This window comes from Hemicordylus capensis, chromosome 2, assembly GCF_027244095.1.
Source record: "Hemicordylus capensis ecotype Gifberg chromosome 2, rHemCap1.1.pri, whole genome shotgun sequence".
Taxonomy (NCBI): domain Eukaryota; kingdom Metazoa; phylum Chordata; class Lepidosauria; order Squamata; family Cordylidae; genus Hemicordylus; species Hemicordylus capensis.
The window spans coordinates 396,262,914-396,277,838 of record NC_069658.1 but is presented as its reverse complement, the minus strand read 5'-3'; the positions used below and the strand labels follow the sequence as shown (position 1 = coordinate 396,277,838).

At 42.4% G+C, this 14,925-nt stretch overlaps 1 protein-coding gene across 2 annotated transcripts in view; it reads right to left on the bottom strand.

Annotated features, from left to right (window-relative positions):
• ACSF2 (acyl-CoA synthetase family member 2) overlaps positions 1-14,925 on the bottom strand; it is a 122,664-nt gene that overhangs the window by 57,984 nt on the left and 49,755 nt on the right. For both annotated transcript variants that reach the window (XM_053302656.1, XM_053302657.1), the window contains exons 6-10: positions 13,771-13,933; positions 10,979-11,074; positions 9,715-9,863; positions 5,810-5,901; positions 3,800-3,876 (exon numbers count right to left, since the gene is read on the bottom strand). In XM_053302656.1, the coding sequence (XP_053158631.1) occupies positions 3,800-3,876; positions 5,810-5,901; positions 9,715-9,863; positions 10,979-11,074; positions 13,771-13,933 (577 nt within the window). The remainder of the gene's footprint in view (positions 1-3,799; positions 3,877-5,809; positions 5,902-9,714; positions 9,864-10,978; positions 11,075-13,770; positions 13,934-14,925) is intronic.

The following is a 14,925-nucleotide window of genomic DNA, read 5'->3' as shown; positions in this document are numbered from 1 at the left end:
CGCTCGCTCCCTTGCCCCTGCCTAGGAGCCAGGCTAAAAAGCCAGGCTAGGAGACACTGCCTAACCCAGGCTAGGCTTCCCTAGCCTGAGTTAGGCTGTGCATGAAAACAACCTCAGTGTGTGTGTGGGGGGGGGGCTCTCTGATTCCATGAGGCTTTTCTTTCCCCTTAGTTGGATTAGGTGGAGCAGAATTCAGGAATCCCCAAACTGAATTAAGGCTGCAGTCCTATGCGCACTTACCTGTAAGGCTCATTAAACAAAGGGAATTAATTCCAAGAAAACAAGCCTAGGATCAGGGTACATGAGGATGGATCCCCCACCTTGCCCTAGGGCACTGGTTTTCAAATTATGTTACTAGGATCCCTGGAGGTTCCTTGGAAACTTAACCTCCCCTATTGGAAGTTCCTCAATTAAAAGGCCGGTAATAATGGGAAAGCTACCCTAGAAAACAGCATAACCATTGTCCTCCATTACTGGCCTTAATCAGCAATGTGGAAACTCAGGAGGGTGTTGGGTACTATCTTCTAGGCTGCACAATCAGTTTGTGTGGAGCAATGTTAAAGACTAATGTGTATGTGTGGCACCCTCAGTAAAACTGCAAAGTGTCCCAGAATCCTCTGCACACAAGCTCCTCAGCACATGCTTAGAGGTTCCCTGGCAGACACCTTGATAAGAGTCTCCATGAAAATAGAAAATTTGAAAGCCACTGTCCTAAATAAGTGTATAATCAACAAGTGTGCATATACAAAATGGGAGAAGGAGAAGAAGACAGATTATACCACCTGCCACCTTGAAAAATGACCCCACCACCATCTCTGTACCACTAAAAACATGGCAGTAGGCAGCCAGATGACTGTGGTTTATCATCATGGATTTTACAGTACCACCATTTCAATTTAACTGCATTTTTTTTAAATCCTGAAGATTTATATAAATATATATTTATTCCTCTGCAACTGAGTATAAATGACTCATAGGAGGATTTTTTTTTCTTTGAAAAAAAGAGAGAGAGTCTTCTTACTCCTATGTAGAAAACAAAGTGTATATTTTCTTATGTACAACTTCTGTATAAAGCTCTTGATGCAAAGATGAGATGACCAAGTTGTCATGCATCTCTATTACCAGTTCTGTGAACCACACACATTAAGGTCTGAAAGTCTATCAATACTGGTTCATTGTTCAGTTATGGATGTTCTGGCTTTGCTGTAGCTACCAGAGTAACCTCATAGGCTGAAAACTTGGAAAGCCTTTTATGCATATATGGTTGGTGAAACAAGTAGAGACTGCACAGTTCCCCCCTGCCCCCACTTTGTCTCTTCATCCAGGATAAATAATTGCAGACATCCAGAGCACTAATTATGATCCCACAGTTGCAAAAAATATGGACGTATGATGCTGCCTTATACTTAGTCAGACCTTTGGTCCATCTAGCTGAGCATTATCTATTCTGGTAGCAGCTCTCCCAGGTTTGAGACAGGAGTCTTTCTTGGCAGTGCAGAGGGTTGAACCTGGGACCTTCTGCATGTAAAGCAGATGCTCTACCACAGAGCTGCAACCCTTCCTCAAATTATGCACAAAATGCATAAGCAGCTTATGCACATAATGTAGAGCAGCCCCCCAACTTTGCTATTCTCAAATATAGAAAGGGCTGGCTCTTTCCAATATAGGCCCATTAAGGACTGTACACACATGTAACATGCTGGCATCAACAGACAGCATGAAAACAGTCTTCTGCTCAGTCCTGTGGCAAGCAGTCACCCCAGGGTTACATCACCTGAAATGTGCATCAATATCAGAAACAGATAATAAAAGAAATAATACAACACTATACTACTGCACAAGATAGGTGGTATGGCATTCTGCATGGCATTCAATCTTCCAAGGAAGCTTTAGAAGAAACTGTATTTTTCAGAAATGATTGCTATTCACTGTACTCCCCACTGAAGTCCCTGTTCATCATAGCTCTGTCTGCAAGGGGTGTGTGTGTGTGTGTGTGTGCCACACGCGCAAAAGAAATCTATGTTATAATTCTTGTGCAACTCCAGAGCTAATGGTGTGTAGAAGAAAGAAGGAGAAAGCATGAGAGAGAGTGGGTGCATGCAATTGTCTTCTTCATGCTAAATGGATTTAGATGTCACCAGTAAAGAGAGCTAAAATCTGACTACTATGCCGACAATATTTGCCAGTTTGCCTTTCACAGGTGTTCTAGCACTGAAGTATAAATCTATCTATCTATCTATCCATCCGATTTCTACACCGCCCTTCCAAAAATGGCTCAGGGTAGTTTACACAGAGAAATAATAGATTAGATGGATCCCTGTCCCCAAAGGGCTCACAATCTAAAAAGAAACATAAGGCAAAGCCAAATTTATTCTTCCCTTATCTTCAGTCCATCCCTGATTGTTTCTTTGAGACAGGTGAGATCTAAAGCCTTTAGGAGTCCCTACTGATTTGCCAGTCCAGAGATACTTACTGGTATATATGATGCTGGATTGACTAAGCTCCATCTACACAGTCAGAAGTGACTAAAGACATGGAGAGGTGCCCATTACTGATTCCACAGGAGTATGAAGCAACATGCATGTCTCTACGGAAGCTTTCTTGACTAGCTACTCTTCATTTATGATCAGTCATATGGGAAACTACCGTATTTTACGGACTATAAGACGCTACAGACTATAGGACGCACCTTAATTTTAATCCAGTTTTTCAGGGTTTTAACATATTAAACTGTTATCAACTGTACCGAAAAGTCCTGCTACCGGTAGCGCCAGGAAAGGACTCTCAGCCTTTCTTCTTGCCTCAGATAAGTCCTCTTTCAATTGCTGCTACTCCACTCCTTGTTTTCTCTTCAACCTGCTTCTGACTCTATTAAAAAACAACAACACCTCTTTCGTTTCCCAGCTCTCCGCTCCTCACCAGTATGCACATACCAGATGAGGGAGCTCTGCTTTCTTAATTCTTTTCACTTTCTTCACTCCTGCTAGCTCCAGGAAAGGACTTTCAGCCTTGCTTCAGTTTGTTCTCCTCGCCTCAGATAAGTCCTCTTTCAATTGTTGGTACTCCACTCCTTGTTTTCTCTTCAACCTGCTTCTGACTCTATTTTAAAAAAAAACACCACCCTCTTTCGTTTTCCAGCGCTCCGGTTCTCATCAGTATGCACATACCAGAGGAGGGAGCGGCTACCACTTCGGCTTTCTTAATTCTTTACACTTTCTTCAGCTGAATATGCTTGCAGAAAGTAAAACAGAAAGCTGAAAACAATGGTGTTGCTGGTGGTGATGTAATTGCACGATCGGGGAGTCCACAGGCCTAGCGGCGGAGGGTGAGCTGGAGCAGCAGTCCCCAGGCTGCACAGAGTTAATAGCATCGTTTAGCATTGTTTGCTGGGGGATACTCCCCCCCCCTCGGGCAGGCTTGCGAGTAAAAGACGCACCTGAATTTTGGTGGCTATTTTTCGAGTGAAAAAATGCGTCTTATAGTCCGTAAAATACGGTATTGTATTTAATACACTGAAACTCGGTTCTGTTCCGGAACAAGGTAGGCACATGTGCTTGGTGGGAAGCAATGAATGACAACCACATGGCTGGATTTGCGCCAGAAGAACAAACCACCCTTCCTAGCAAAGTCTCTTCCTCAAGGAACTGATGCTTGCAGATTTAAGGGAAACATGGGCATTAGCAATACAAAATGGTAATATACTCAAACAATGCTTAATTTGGGTTTCTGTCTCCCAGTTCACATTCATATTTGTTATACCAGAGGAAGCCATGCAGCCCAAAGATGAAAAGTGACTCACCACCATCTCCTGCATGTTCATTTTCTTCATGATCTTCTTAATTACTTCAGGAGGCACTGTTGAGCCTGCAATGACTCCTAGAAGATTGAAATCCAGGATGACTTTCACGAAGAGTCTCTAAAAAGGTCTCTATATATTTCAAGTGCAAGTAGGGACAAGGAGCCTGGGCCACATCCTTATTCTTAGGGATTTCTATTAACTAGAAGACAAGCTCTGAAACTTCCCAATTGGTTGAGATTTTTAAAAGTAATTGTTTTTATTGATTTTCCTCTACACAGCTAAAAAGTACAGAAATGTATTTTCTACTCTTGTGAGTCATTAATGAATCAATAAAAAGCAGAAACAAAAACAGATCAATATAATAATCAAATAAACAAAAGCTATATACAAATCATATTGGACAAGGGAGATAGTGACCTTATACATGACTTTCTGACAGCTAATACTAATTAGTTGAGATTTTGATCTAACTAATTTACAACATGGGTGGACAATCCCAATACATTTGAGTGCAGCTTGTACTCTCATAGGAACCTAGGAAGCTGCCATATACTGAGTCAGACCATAGGTCTATCTAGCTCAGTATTGTCTACCCAGACTGGCAGTGGCTTCTCCAAGGCTGCAGGCAGGAATCTCTCTCAGCCCTATCTTGGAGATGCTGCCAGGGAGGGAACTTGAAACCTTCTGCTCTTCCCAGAGCGGCTCCATCCCCTGAGGGGAATATCTTATGGTACTCACACTTCTAGTCTCCCATTCATATGCAACCAGGGTGGACCCTGGGACAAGTCATGCTTGCTACCACAAGACCAGGTCTCCTCTCCATAAACTAGCATGGTTCCTATTGTACTTTTAAACAACAATAGTACTACTGCTAATACTACCATTACTAATACAATTAGAAACATGGTATGTTTGCAAAGCTTTGCTTTTGAACTATTTCCGTTCATGTCAATATGGATGGATACAGATTGTAGATTTGCAGCATGTTTAACATCTGCTGCCACACACTGGTAGAAGTAGGAATAAAACCAGAAGGAACACCCAGGCACTTTCCAAACTGATGCATCATGGATCTTCTCTTTTCAGCAACAGAAACAGCAAAAACCCAATGACATTTCAATAATCCAAATTATTAAGCAATAAAAGGAAATACATGCTTGATGAGGAGCCCCATCTGGGCTCTCGAGGTTAGGGTCAGTTCACACACCTTTTGGCTACTCTCCCTAGCGCCCCCGCCCCTCATTGGATTGCTCTTGAGTGTGAACATGCATAGAAACATAACATGATATTGTGGTTATGTCACATCATGTTACATGCATATCACATTATGTTCATCATGTTGAGATAAACTTGGCAATTTCCATTATTTCAATTACTCTAAAAATGCCATTGAAACAGGAAGTAGCTCCCCAAAGCATGCATGTACAACACATTACATCACTCTGTAAGACTGCTGACCTAGAAATATTTACAAACAATTGCATGGAAACATACAGCCAGTGGGCTGCTTGTGGAACCCATTATCACTGGAGAGAGTATAATACTGTTGTTTCTTTCAACAACAGTACAGGCTAACAAATAAGAGTTTAACTAGGATTGAAACGTGTCCAGTTATGAGGGGTTTAAATGAGGGTTACAATTGCTCAGAGCTTTAGATGATTAAATGGTTGGGATCTATTTTAATTAGTAAAACTGCAGTTAAGGAGACACTTTTTAAAGGCTAATTTGGTTCTTGTATATTTCTGCAATAAGGAATGACAAATAAAATGTTAAAGACAACTTCTTTTCCTCTTAACTATGAATGTTAACCTTTTGAAATTAGTCTGTAAACCATCTCACGCTTCCTTCAATTGCTCAAAGAAGGCAGATATATTGGTTTTTGCCATATGCAGATTAATGGAATCAAGGTATTTAATTTTAATCCATTAAAATGGCATTTAAAACTAGGCTTTCAAAAATCAGTAGAAAACCCTTGTCTAATCATGTTTACACTTGGCTTCTTATACTCACCTCCCTGAAGAGTTGAAATGTTGTAGTTGTCAAAGTCTGCCTGGGCTAGCATATCTATGAACATGGTCGGAGTGCCATGTATATGAGTGCATCTTCAAAGGAGGAATAAAGACAAAGAATTATAATTTGCTGCGATAAGTGCACAAGTGTGATAAAGGTATACATTATCCAATTTGGACTGGAGGTATTAAATCCCCAGATCAAGATGTTACCTCCAATTCTTTCCTTGTAAATATGTGAAATCGTTTTCCCAAATGCAAAGGGGAATGAAGGCTCAATTGCTGCATTCCTGTTGACCAGTCCACCTAAAAGAAGCTCCCCAGCTTCAAGGGCTGCCAGGAGCAACTCCCATCAATTCATAGGAAGAATTGTTATGGGCGGTCCATATATTTATTTATCAGAACCAGAGGCACCAACTCAGAAGTATGTGAAATATAGGCCTGTGTCTGATTTCATTTTATATTAAGAAATGAAATCACACCTGAACTCTGGGTGAACTGCCTGCGCTGCCTCTGGGTGAGGCATTCCAGCATTGCATTGTGAACTGGATACTTAAGAAAACGCAAAGGCTGGGACTGAGCTAATCAATATGCTAAAATGTAACTCACTATCAGATAATGTCTGTGGAAGAGGCCAGGGGCTGAACTTCTCTTTCCTGTTGCAAGAAATCTATGCTAATCATTGTCAATGATTGGCTCTGCTATGCCCAAGGGGGATTACTCAGTTGCTGTCTATAGAAATTCCACCCTAGGAGAACACCTGTAGATTTAGTTTTTCTACTAACACTTGCTCCCCCTCCCGCTCCCTTCCAAGTGCACAGTTTGCAGAAGATGAGATTCAGATTTCTCTGAACTGGCCAATATCTGAATAATTAAAAGACATTGTCCAGAAAGTAAAAGCTTTGTCACCCCTTCTGGGGAACCCAGGAAAAGATGAGATTTGAATAGATTCTTTGAATAGATCAAAGGAAAATATACTATAAAGAATGAGGCTGCTAGACAGAGAAGCAGCAATTCTTATGCCTACGGGCAATCCTGCTCACAGAAGCCATCCCAGAGTTTGCTGCTAAACCACGAGGCAACAAGCAGGAACTCTGCCCATGGACAGAGGCTGTCTGTGACTTCTACTGCGCAGAGAGAAAAGTCAAGACTCCCCAGCCATGGTGCTCTGGCTCTCAGCCCTGATCTGAGCAACTGCAAAATGCTCCTGTCTCCAGCCAAGAAGCCTCTTGTCTCAGCTGAAGAGATCCACAGCTCTCAAGCCTCTGATCCTGGTAAATATGCTGCGCCTTACAAGCCTTGAATCCCTCCATCTTCTCCCCTCTTTTTCCTTCCCCCCCTTTTCCTCTACTAATGCCCGAATCTCCCCCAAACCATGCCAGCCCTCAGCCTTCTCCCCCCCCCTGCTCTTTTCTGTCTATATCTGAATAATATTAGGCTCTAGGAAGATTTAATTGCACACACATATGGTAGTTAGGAACACTGGTTGTGGTTAGGATGTCCTGTTTAAATACTGTTTCTGATATTGATAGAGTGTTCTGCTTTCTGCTTTGCTAGATTATGTTGTTAGTCTTTTATACTCAATAAAGCCCACTGAATCTTTGAGGAATGGTTTGATCTCCTTTCTTCCATACGCCCAGATCATACATGGTCACTAATAGAAAAGAACTTGGTCACTTGGTGACACAATGAGCCAGACCTATTTTGTATACTAGCCAATGAGCATATTTAGTATATAAATCAGGCCTGGACTGTAAGAGAATCCCCAAGCACCCAACACTGTGCTTTCAGTTATTATGAAACTAACCTCAAGCTGTGAAGTATTTAGCCAGCTGTTGAAGTGATCTTATGAAACATGAAAGTACATAACAACAACAAGAACTTTATTTAAACAGCCAGCCCATAATTATTGTCTGGGTAACTCCCAACATTAAAGAAAAGAGGGTTGATAAAAAAAAATCTAAAGGGAGAGAGGCAAAGACTCAGAATGAAGCTCACTGGGAACATACTAGTGGAGAATACAACACGCCTAGTGAGTTTTTGCATATCAACTTCTTCAGGGTGCTTTCCAGACTAGCCGCTCAAAAGTGGCAAAATGTTCAGGCATATCACTTTCAAAATGTAAAACCTGCAGGGGGAGCAGTCTCACAAAAACTAACAACCCCCCAAAACAACACCTTTTTTACGCCAGATAAACGACATCATAGCACTAAATTGCAGCAAGCCATCTAAATTCAAAACAAGGCATCTGACATATGAACGGCACCCTGGCACTTTCGTTGGGACTGTGGTCACAACACAGGAAGTGTGGAAGCACACTTCAGAGTTGTGTTGTGACCCCGTTGCAGGGTCTAATCTGGAAAGCACCCAGGCACAAAAGCATTTCAGTTCTACTACTTGTGACAATTCACTCACAAAAAGAGAAGCATCTTTGCCCCTGAATGAAGTGATATCCCAGAATTCACTTAAGCATGGTGTATTCTCCATTATGTTCCATTCTCAGCATAATTTTTTTTAAAGTTTCCAGTTGCCTTGCTGCTGCCATCAAAGCAACTATCAGGTGCAAATGATACCTGCTGTCATAGAGACCAATGATACTGGACAAAAATCAGACTGAATTAATGAAACACTAGAAAGTACTCTGGAGTGGTAAAACACTAAAGAGAGCATTTCCTCCTCTCTCTCTTTTAATACTTTCAGATGACACAGCTTTCAAATGACTACACATGTGATGATAAACATGGTGCTTTTCTGCTTTAACGATTTGCACAAGCTCCACATTAGCAGTTAGTAACCCTTGCTAACCAAGCAAACAGGTACCTTTCAAAGTGGTGATTTTCTCATAAATATTTAGCAGGGGGAGAGCAACAGACCCTATCCAACCTCAGCACAGTATCCCTCCAGTGGCTTTGCTGGTGTTGAACTTATGTTTCTTTTTAAACTGTGAGCCTTTTGCAGGGAAGGAAGCATCTTTATTTTCCCGTGTATATGGCTTTGAGAACTTTTTCTGAGAAGTGTTAAATAAATATTCATATGCATAAAATATTTACAAATATTTTGTAAAAACAACAAAACCCCAAGCTGGCTAAAAACACAGAAGATCTCCAGATTGATTTTATAACATGCAAATACAGTGACTTCAATAATCACATGGGAAACAGCACCATCAGGTCAAACACTCTTTTCCCCCTGGAGCAATTGCCCATTCTGAGTTGCAAAGGCACTTCATATCTATAGAGGTACAGCCACCTTCATGCAATATGAAACAGCGAAGGCTCAAAGCCTGTTCCTTAATAACAAGCCTCTGACATTATGTAAAGTAAGCCACCGAGTCAGTGTCAACTCCTGGCGCCCACAGAGCCCTGTGGTTTTCTTTGGTAGAATACAGGAGGGGTTTGCCATTGCCTCCTCCCGCAAAGTATGATATGATGCCTTTCAGCGTCTTCCTATATTGCCGCTGCCCGATATAGGTGTTTCCCATAGTCTGGGAAACATACCAGTGGGGATTCGAACCGGAAACCTCTGGCTTGGTAGTCAAGTCATTTCCCAACGATGCCATTAGGTGGCTCATATGACAGTAAAGTAAAGTGTGCTGTCAAGTCAATTTCGACCACAGAGCCCTGTGGTTTTCTTTGGTAGAATACAGGAGGGGTTTACCATCGCCTCCTCCTGTGCAATATGAGAGGATGCCTTTCAGTATCTTCCTATATCGCTGCTGCCCGATATAGGCGTTAAACATATCAGCAGTGATTTGAACCGGCAACCTTCTGCTTGTTAGTCAAGCATTTGCCTGCTGCACCACTTAAGGTGGTTCCATATGACAGTAGCGGCACAAAATAAATATTGATCAAAGTGGTATTAAAATGTAGTCAAATAGTTCTAAAACAGCTTGAGCCAAACACTTACTTTTCATGGTCCACTGCCTTCAGTGCAGCTTTTGCCTCAAAGCTTCGTGATGGGAAGACAAGGGACACACCATGGACAGCCATCAGCATGCAGCCTCCCACAGACCCCAGGCAGTGGTAGAGAGGGACAGGGAGACAACAACGGGTTTCCTAGGATCAAGTCAAACAAAGACAGGGGTAGACTCGCCTTCCTGCATTGGCCTTAAACTGGGAGGTCGTTCTCGCAACCAGCCCTACCCATGTAGACAGCGCTAGCCCAGATAGAGCTTGTTGTGAGAAGTGCCGAGATCACTCCCAATCCCGCCACTCTGCCCCCAGTTAGCTCTGTTTTTTTAACCCGGGCTTATAGTGAGATAGGAGGACAAGTGCGCACCTCCTACCTCACTTGCCTGTCACGTGCGTGATCAGGTTGCCGGCAGCTAGCTTTCACCAGAAATGCCTTACTGGATCTGGCCCAAGGCCTATCTAGTCCAGCACCCAGTTTTGCACAGTGGCCAGCCAGATGCCTCTGGGAAGCCCATAGGCAACTTCCTTCTCTCCCAATTGCTACCGGGCTCACCACAGTACCAATCATGTGGGGGAAGACAGGTAGGCTCTGCCTTCCCCTCAGCCCTCCCCATTTTGATCATGAGAATGACCTCGGTTATTTGTGTGGGGGTTTTTGGGTGTGGTTTTTTACAGCTCTTTGTCACATAGACCAAATGGATCCCAGCAGGAGGTATTGGGGAACAGCTAGAGTTGCATGTAAGGGACAGTAGATGGTTGCGGGGAAACTATGTTGAAAGCCTCTAGTGCTTCAGTTGCTAACCCTCCAGGTAATATTAAAGCTCCATCCTTAGACAAGGATCTCCATGTCGAAAATACAACAGAATTAGACAAGTAGGCTGACATCCTGACTAAATTATTCAATAGTACTACTCAAGAGTTACTATAAAGGACTACCTAAATTTCAATAGAGCTTCCTCTAGTAAATTCAGTCAGGGTGTCAATTGTAATCGGCAATATCTACAGGATAGAAATGCGTAGTCCTGATCATTGCACCTTTATTTTTGAAAAATACAAGACACTAGTCTTTGTATTTTGTAGAAAAGTCTTTGAAAGTGTCCAGACAGTGCCTCCTAAAAGCTGAGAAACTAGAAGAGGCAATGCTGGATAATTCCAATTTACAACAATAAGCCCTCTTGCATTACTTAGGGGACATTATTTTGCTCCTTATAGTTAGTGCCTCCACCTTAACCACTGACCAATAGACTGGGAAGACTTACCCTACTGGAGCATCTCATCCTTATGCCAATGAGATATGCATTATTTACAATATTGTAGTGAGAGAGTGTTGCACCTTTGGGGCTTCCTGTAGTTCCCTGAAGAAAAGAGGGGAATTAATTGTTCACTCAGATCTCATCTGTCCCAAGCTCAGGAGCTGGTTAAAACAGATAAGATTTTGCTCTAGAAATACATTACAATAAGAATCCCAGTAATAAGACCCCTAACAGTCCAGGACCCACTAAAGCATCAGGAAGACAGAAAGTGGGAGGCAGTGTAGGCAGAGTCGGGAAGAAAGGGCCAGGGAGCAAGTGGTAGAAGTCCCATGAAGGAGAAAAACGAAGGGGGACAACATTGATCCTAAAATAGGCAGGAAAAGGGCACATTCCTAGGAAATCAACAGTAGGCCTACAGTCCAAAAACCCAAAATGCAACCTGTATCCAGAACACCCAGCTGTATCTTGACTATCACAAAGCCAATTAAAAAAGAAAAGTCTTGTGAAGCTTTCTTATGAAGCTTCTAGAAGCTGATCAGACTTGGAGTTAGCTGGACCTCCAGACATGCCAAGGGCTAAAGGCCCTTTTATAGCTCTTCATAGAACAGCCCCAGAGGCGTATTATTATTATTATTATTAATTTGATTTCTATACTGCCCTTCCAAAAATGGCTCAGGGCGGTTTACAAAGAGAGATAACAAACAAATAAGATGGCTCCCTGTCCCCGAAGGGCTCACAATCTAAAAAGAAACATAAAATAGACACCAGCAACAGTGACTGGAGGTACTGTGCTAGTGGTGGTTAGGGCCAGTTACTCTCCCCCTGCTAAATAAAGAGAATCACCACGGTAAAAGGTGCCTCTTTGCCCAGTTAGCAGGGGTCTAAGGGAAAATAGTGCCTAGGACAAGCACTGAAATTGCGCCCCCTGTCCAAACATCTGACACCCATCTTTCAGATAACTTGACCATAATATCAGCTGAAAAATACAAATCAAGCTCATTAATCTTTTAATATTTCAAAAACTATTTAGCAGTGGACGTAGCCAAACCAAAAAAATGCTGGAAAACTACAAATTTCAGTATGCTAGGGCTTATGAAATACCCAAATATTATGTGGAGGTGTACTTGGAAAAACTAAATAGAAGTGCCTGTCTAATTCTCTACTATGCATTGTAGCATCACGATTACATAAGTTTTAAAAATAAATGGAGAATTTGACTTTTCCCAGATACTCTGAAAATAATGAAAGGATATGCAGAGTAAACTGTGTCACTGCTTGGAATATATTCTAGTATTTCAGAAAGACAGTTAAAATGAGAGAAAGAGCAAGAAACTCCCAGTGGGCCTTAACTAAGGATTTCACACTGATTCAAAGACAAACTCACCATTAATAGCCATATTATTAAGACATCACATTTCACTCACTTATCACAAGAAGCAAAGTAAGAGCAAATGAATACAACCTAGCTCATAAACTTCAGCTCAGTATTCACAAGCCTGAGTCTCTGTACATAGTGCCAGTCTGAATATGTGTACAGTGACTTATATTATTTTTTTAAAAAAATTAAAAACAACAACCTGTAGCCCCTTCAGGGGGCTTCCTAAAGGCCCTGGGGGGTCTGCAAAGGTTTCCCCTCCCCTCACGAGCCTCTAGGGCCTCACAGGAACCATTTGAGCATATGTGGAGGCCATTTTTAAAATAAAGTGTTTTTTTTAAAATGGCCACTGAAAACAAAATGGCCACCACACTTGCTCAAATGGCCTCTGCGAGGCCTGGCATGGCCTAGGGCCTCACAAAGGCCATTGGAGCATGCACAGTGGCCATTTTGGTTTTGGTGGAGATTTTTTTTAAAAATAATAATTTTAAGAAATGGCGCCCCCTTCAAGTGGCACCCGTGGCACGTGCCCTGCCTGCCCCACCCTAGATATGCCCCTGCCCAGGGCAGCTGGGATTCAGGGGGGTCTAGTGGTAAGCTGCCTGCACTGCCCTTGCATCAGGACAGTCCACTAAATTCTTATTTATTTATTACATTTCTATACCAGCATATCCATCCAAAAGCTCTGGATGGAAGGGTACCCTGCTTGTACTTCACTTTTCGGCTCAAGAATAAGATGTTTCTTCAGATGTTTCTACCAACAACAGATTTTTAGAGTATGAAGATAGGAACATAGGAAGCTGAGTCAGACCACTGGTCCATTTAGCTCAGTATTGTCTACCCAGACTGGCAGCGGCTTCTCCAAGGCTGCAGGCAGGAATCTCTCTCAGCCCTATCTTGGAGATGCTGCCAGGGAGGAAACCTGGAACTTTCTGCTCTTCCCAGAGCAGCTCCATTCCCTGAGGGGAATATCTTACAGTGCTCACACACATATTCTCCCATTCATTTGCAACCAGGGAGGACCCTGCTTAGCAAAGGGGAGAAGTCATGCTTGCTACCAATGTACGTAAAATAAGGTATGAATATATAAAGAGCAAAAAGGGAAAGTGGACAGGCCTTGAAGTGGTCAGGGGCTGGATCATATGCACCTTGTGTAACTCCCTTTTCCTCCCCATAATGACTAATTCTTTTTATCTTAGTACTTCCCCCCAGGCACACACCTTTTTCCTCCCTGTCTTTCACCACTTCCAACTTTGCCAAAATATTCAGAGGGGGTGGGGCTATTTAAGGGGGGAAATCCACAGAAAAATAACCCTAGACTGTACAACCTATTCTCAGCACCAGCTTTAAACTTCTTTAACACAGAGTACACCCATTACTGCCTGCATTCCCAGTTGCCAGGAAAGGTACATGCGACACCCACTGAAGTAAACTGGATGTTGATAGGCTCTTTGCAGTCCAGTGTCTTCTGTATGTCCTGTAGCTGCTTTTTGTGGCTGCTGTCTCCAGCCTGCATCACATCATCCATCGTGATCGTGCCAGGTAGCTTGGAGTCCAAGGTGATTACAATGGAAAGGTCTGGCAGCCTGATACAAATGAAAGTCTGATGAATAACAGAAGTTCAAGCTGCCTTGGTGCTAGCCCAAGTTCAAGGGACAAGCTCTTGGGACATAGGACCACCATATATACTTTGACACAGTTTCCTGATTAAGAAGGCTCTCTTGCCACAATGAGATTCTGCTCTCCCCATTTTAGAAAGGTAAGCTTTCATGTCTTTGTATTGCAAGGGGAAACAGGGATTCAAAACCAAGCACCTCAGAGCAAGCATCTATGATTTTTTTAACCTATGTTTCACTGTCAAGCAACATGTACACTGATACGAAGACATAATAATTAACACTCCTCTCCTAGCAAGTGGGTGGCAGTGCTCATTGGGCTTCTAAAGAATAATTGGAGGAATACAGAAAGCCAATTGTCAAGTGGTAACTGACCACGATATGCATGTAGCCAGTTAGTAAGCGGGTCAGGTATCACACACTCTCTAACCGTGCATTTGATTTTTGTTGCTTAAGTGAAGAAGTCTTCATGTATCTCTATTGAATTACATTTTGTTAGTTTCAGCCAAGTTTTCCATCAATGTAATTTTGAATTTTATGCTTGTCAACTGAAGTGCTTGTTATCCCTTCCAGTTTTGAGTTATTTATAAATTTAAACCCACCAGCCCTTCATCCATCTCCTTGATAAAAATGTAGAAGAGTAGTGGGCCCATGATAGAGTCCTGAGACACCTTACTCAAAACCTCCATCCAGTTTGATGAGGAGTCATTGATGAGCTCCTCTGAGTATGGCTTTTCATCCAGATGTAAATCCATCAAACCGTATTATTATGTAGCCTGCCCTTGACCAGTTTGTTAATCAAAATATCATGGGGAACTTCATCAAATCCTTTGCTGAAATCAAGATAAATTACACCTCAGCATTTTCACAATCCATCAAGCAAGTAATCTGACCAAAAAAAGCTCCTCCTCTCTCTTGCTTTTTGAGGACTGGGACAACATTAGCCTGCCTCTAGTTTTGTG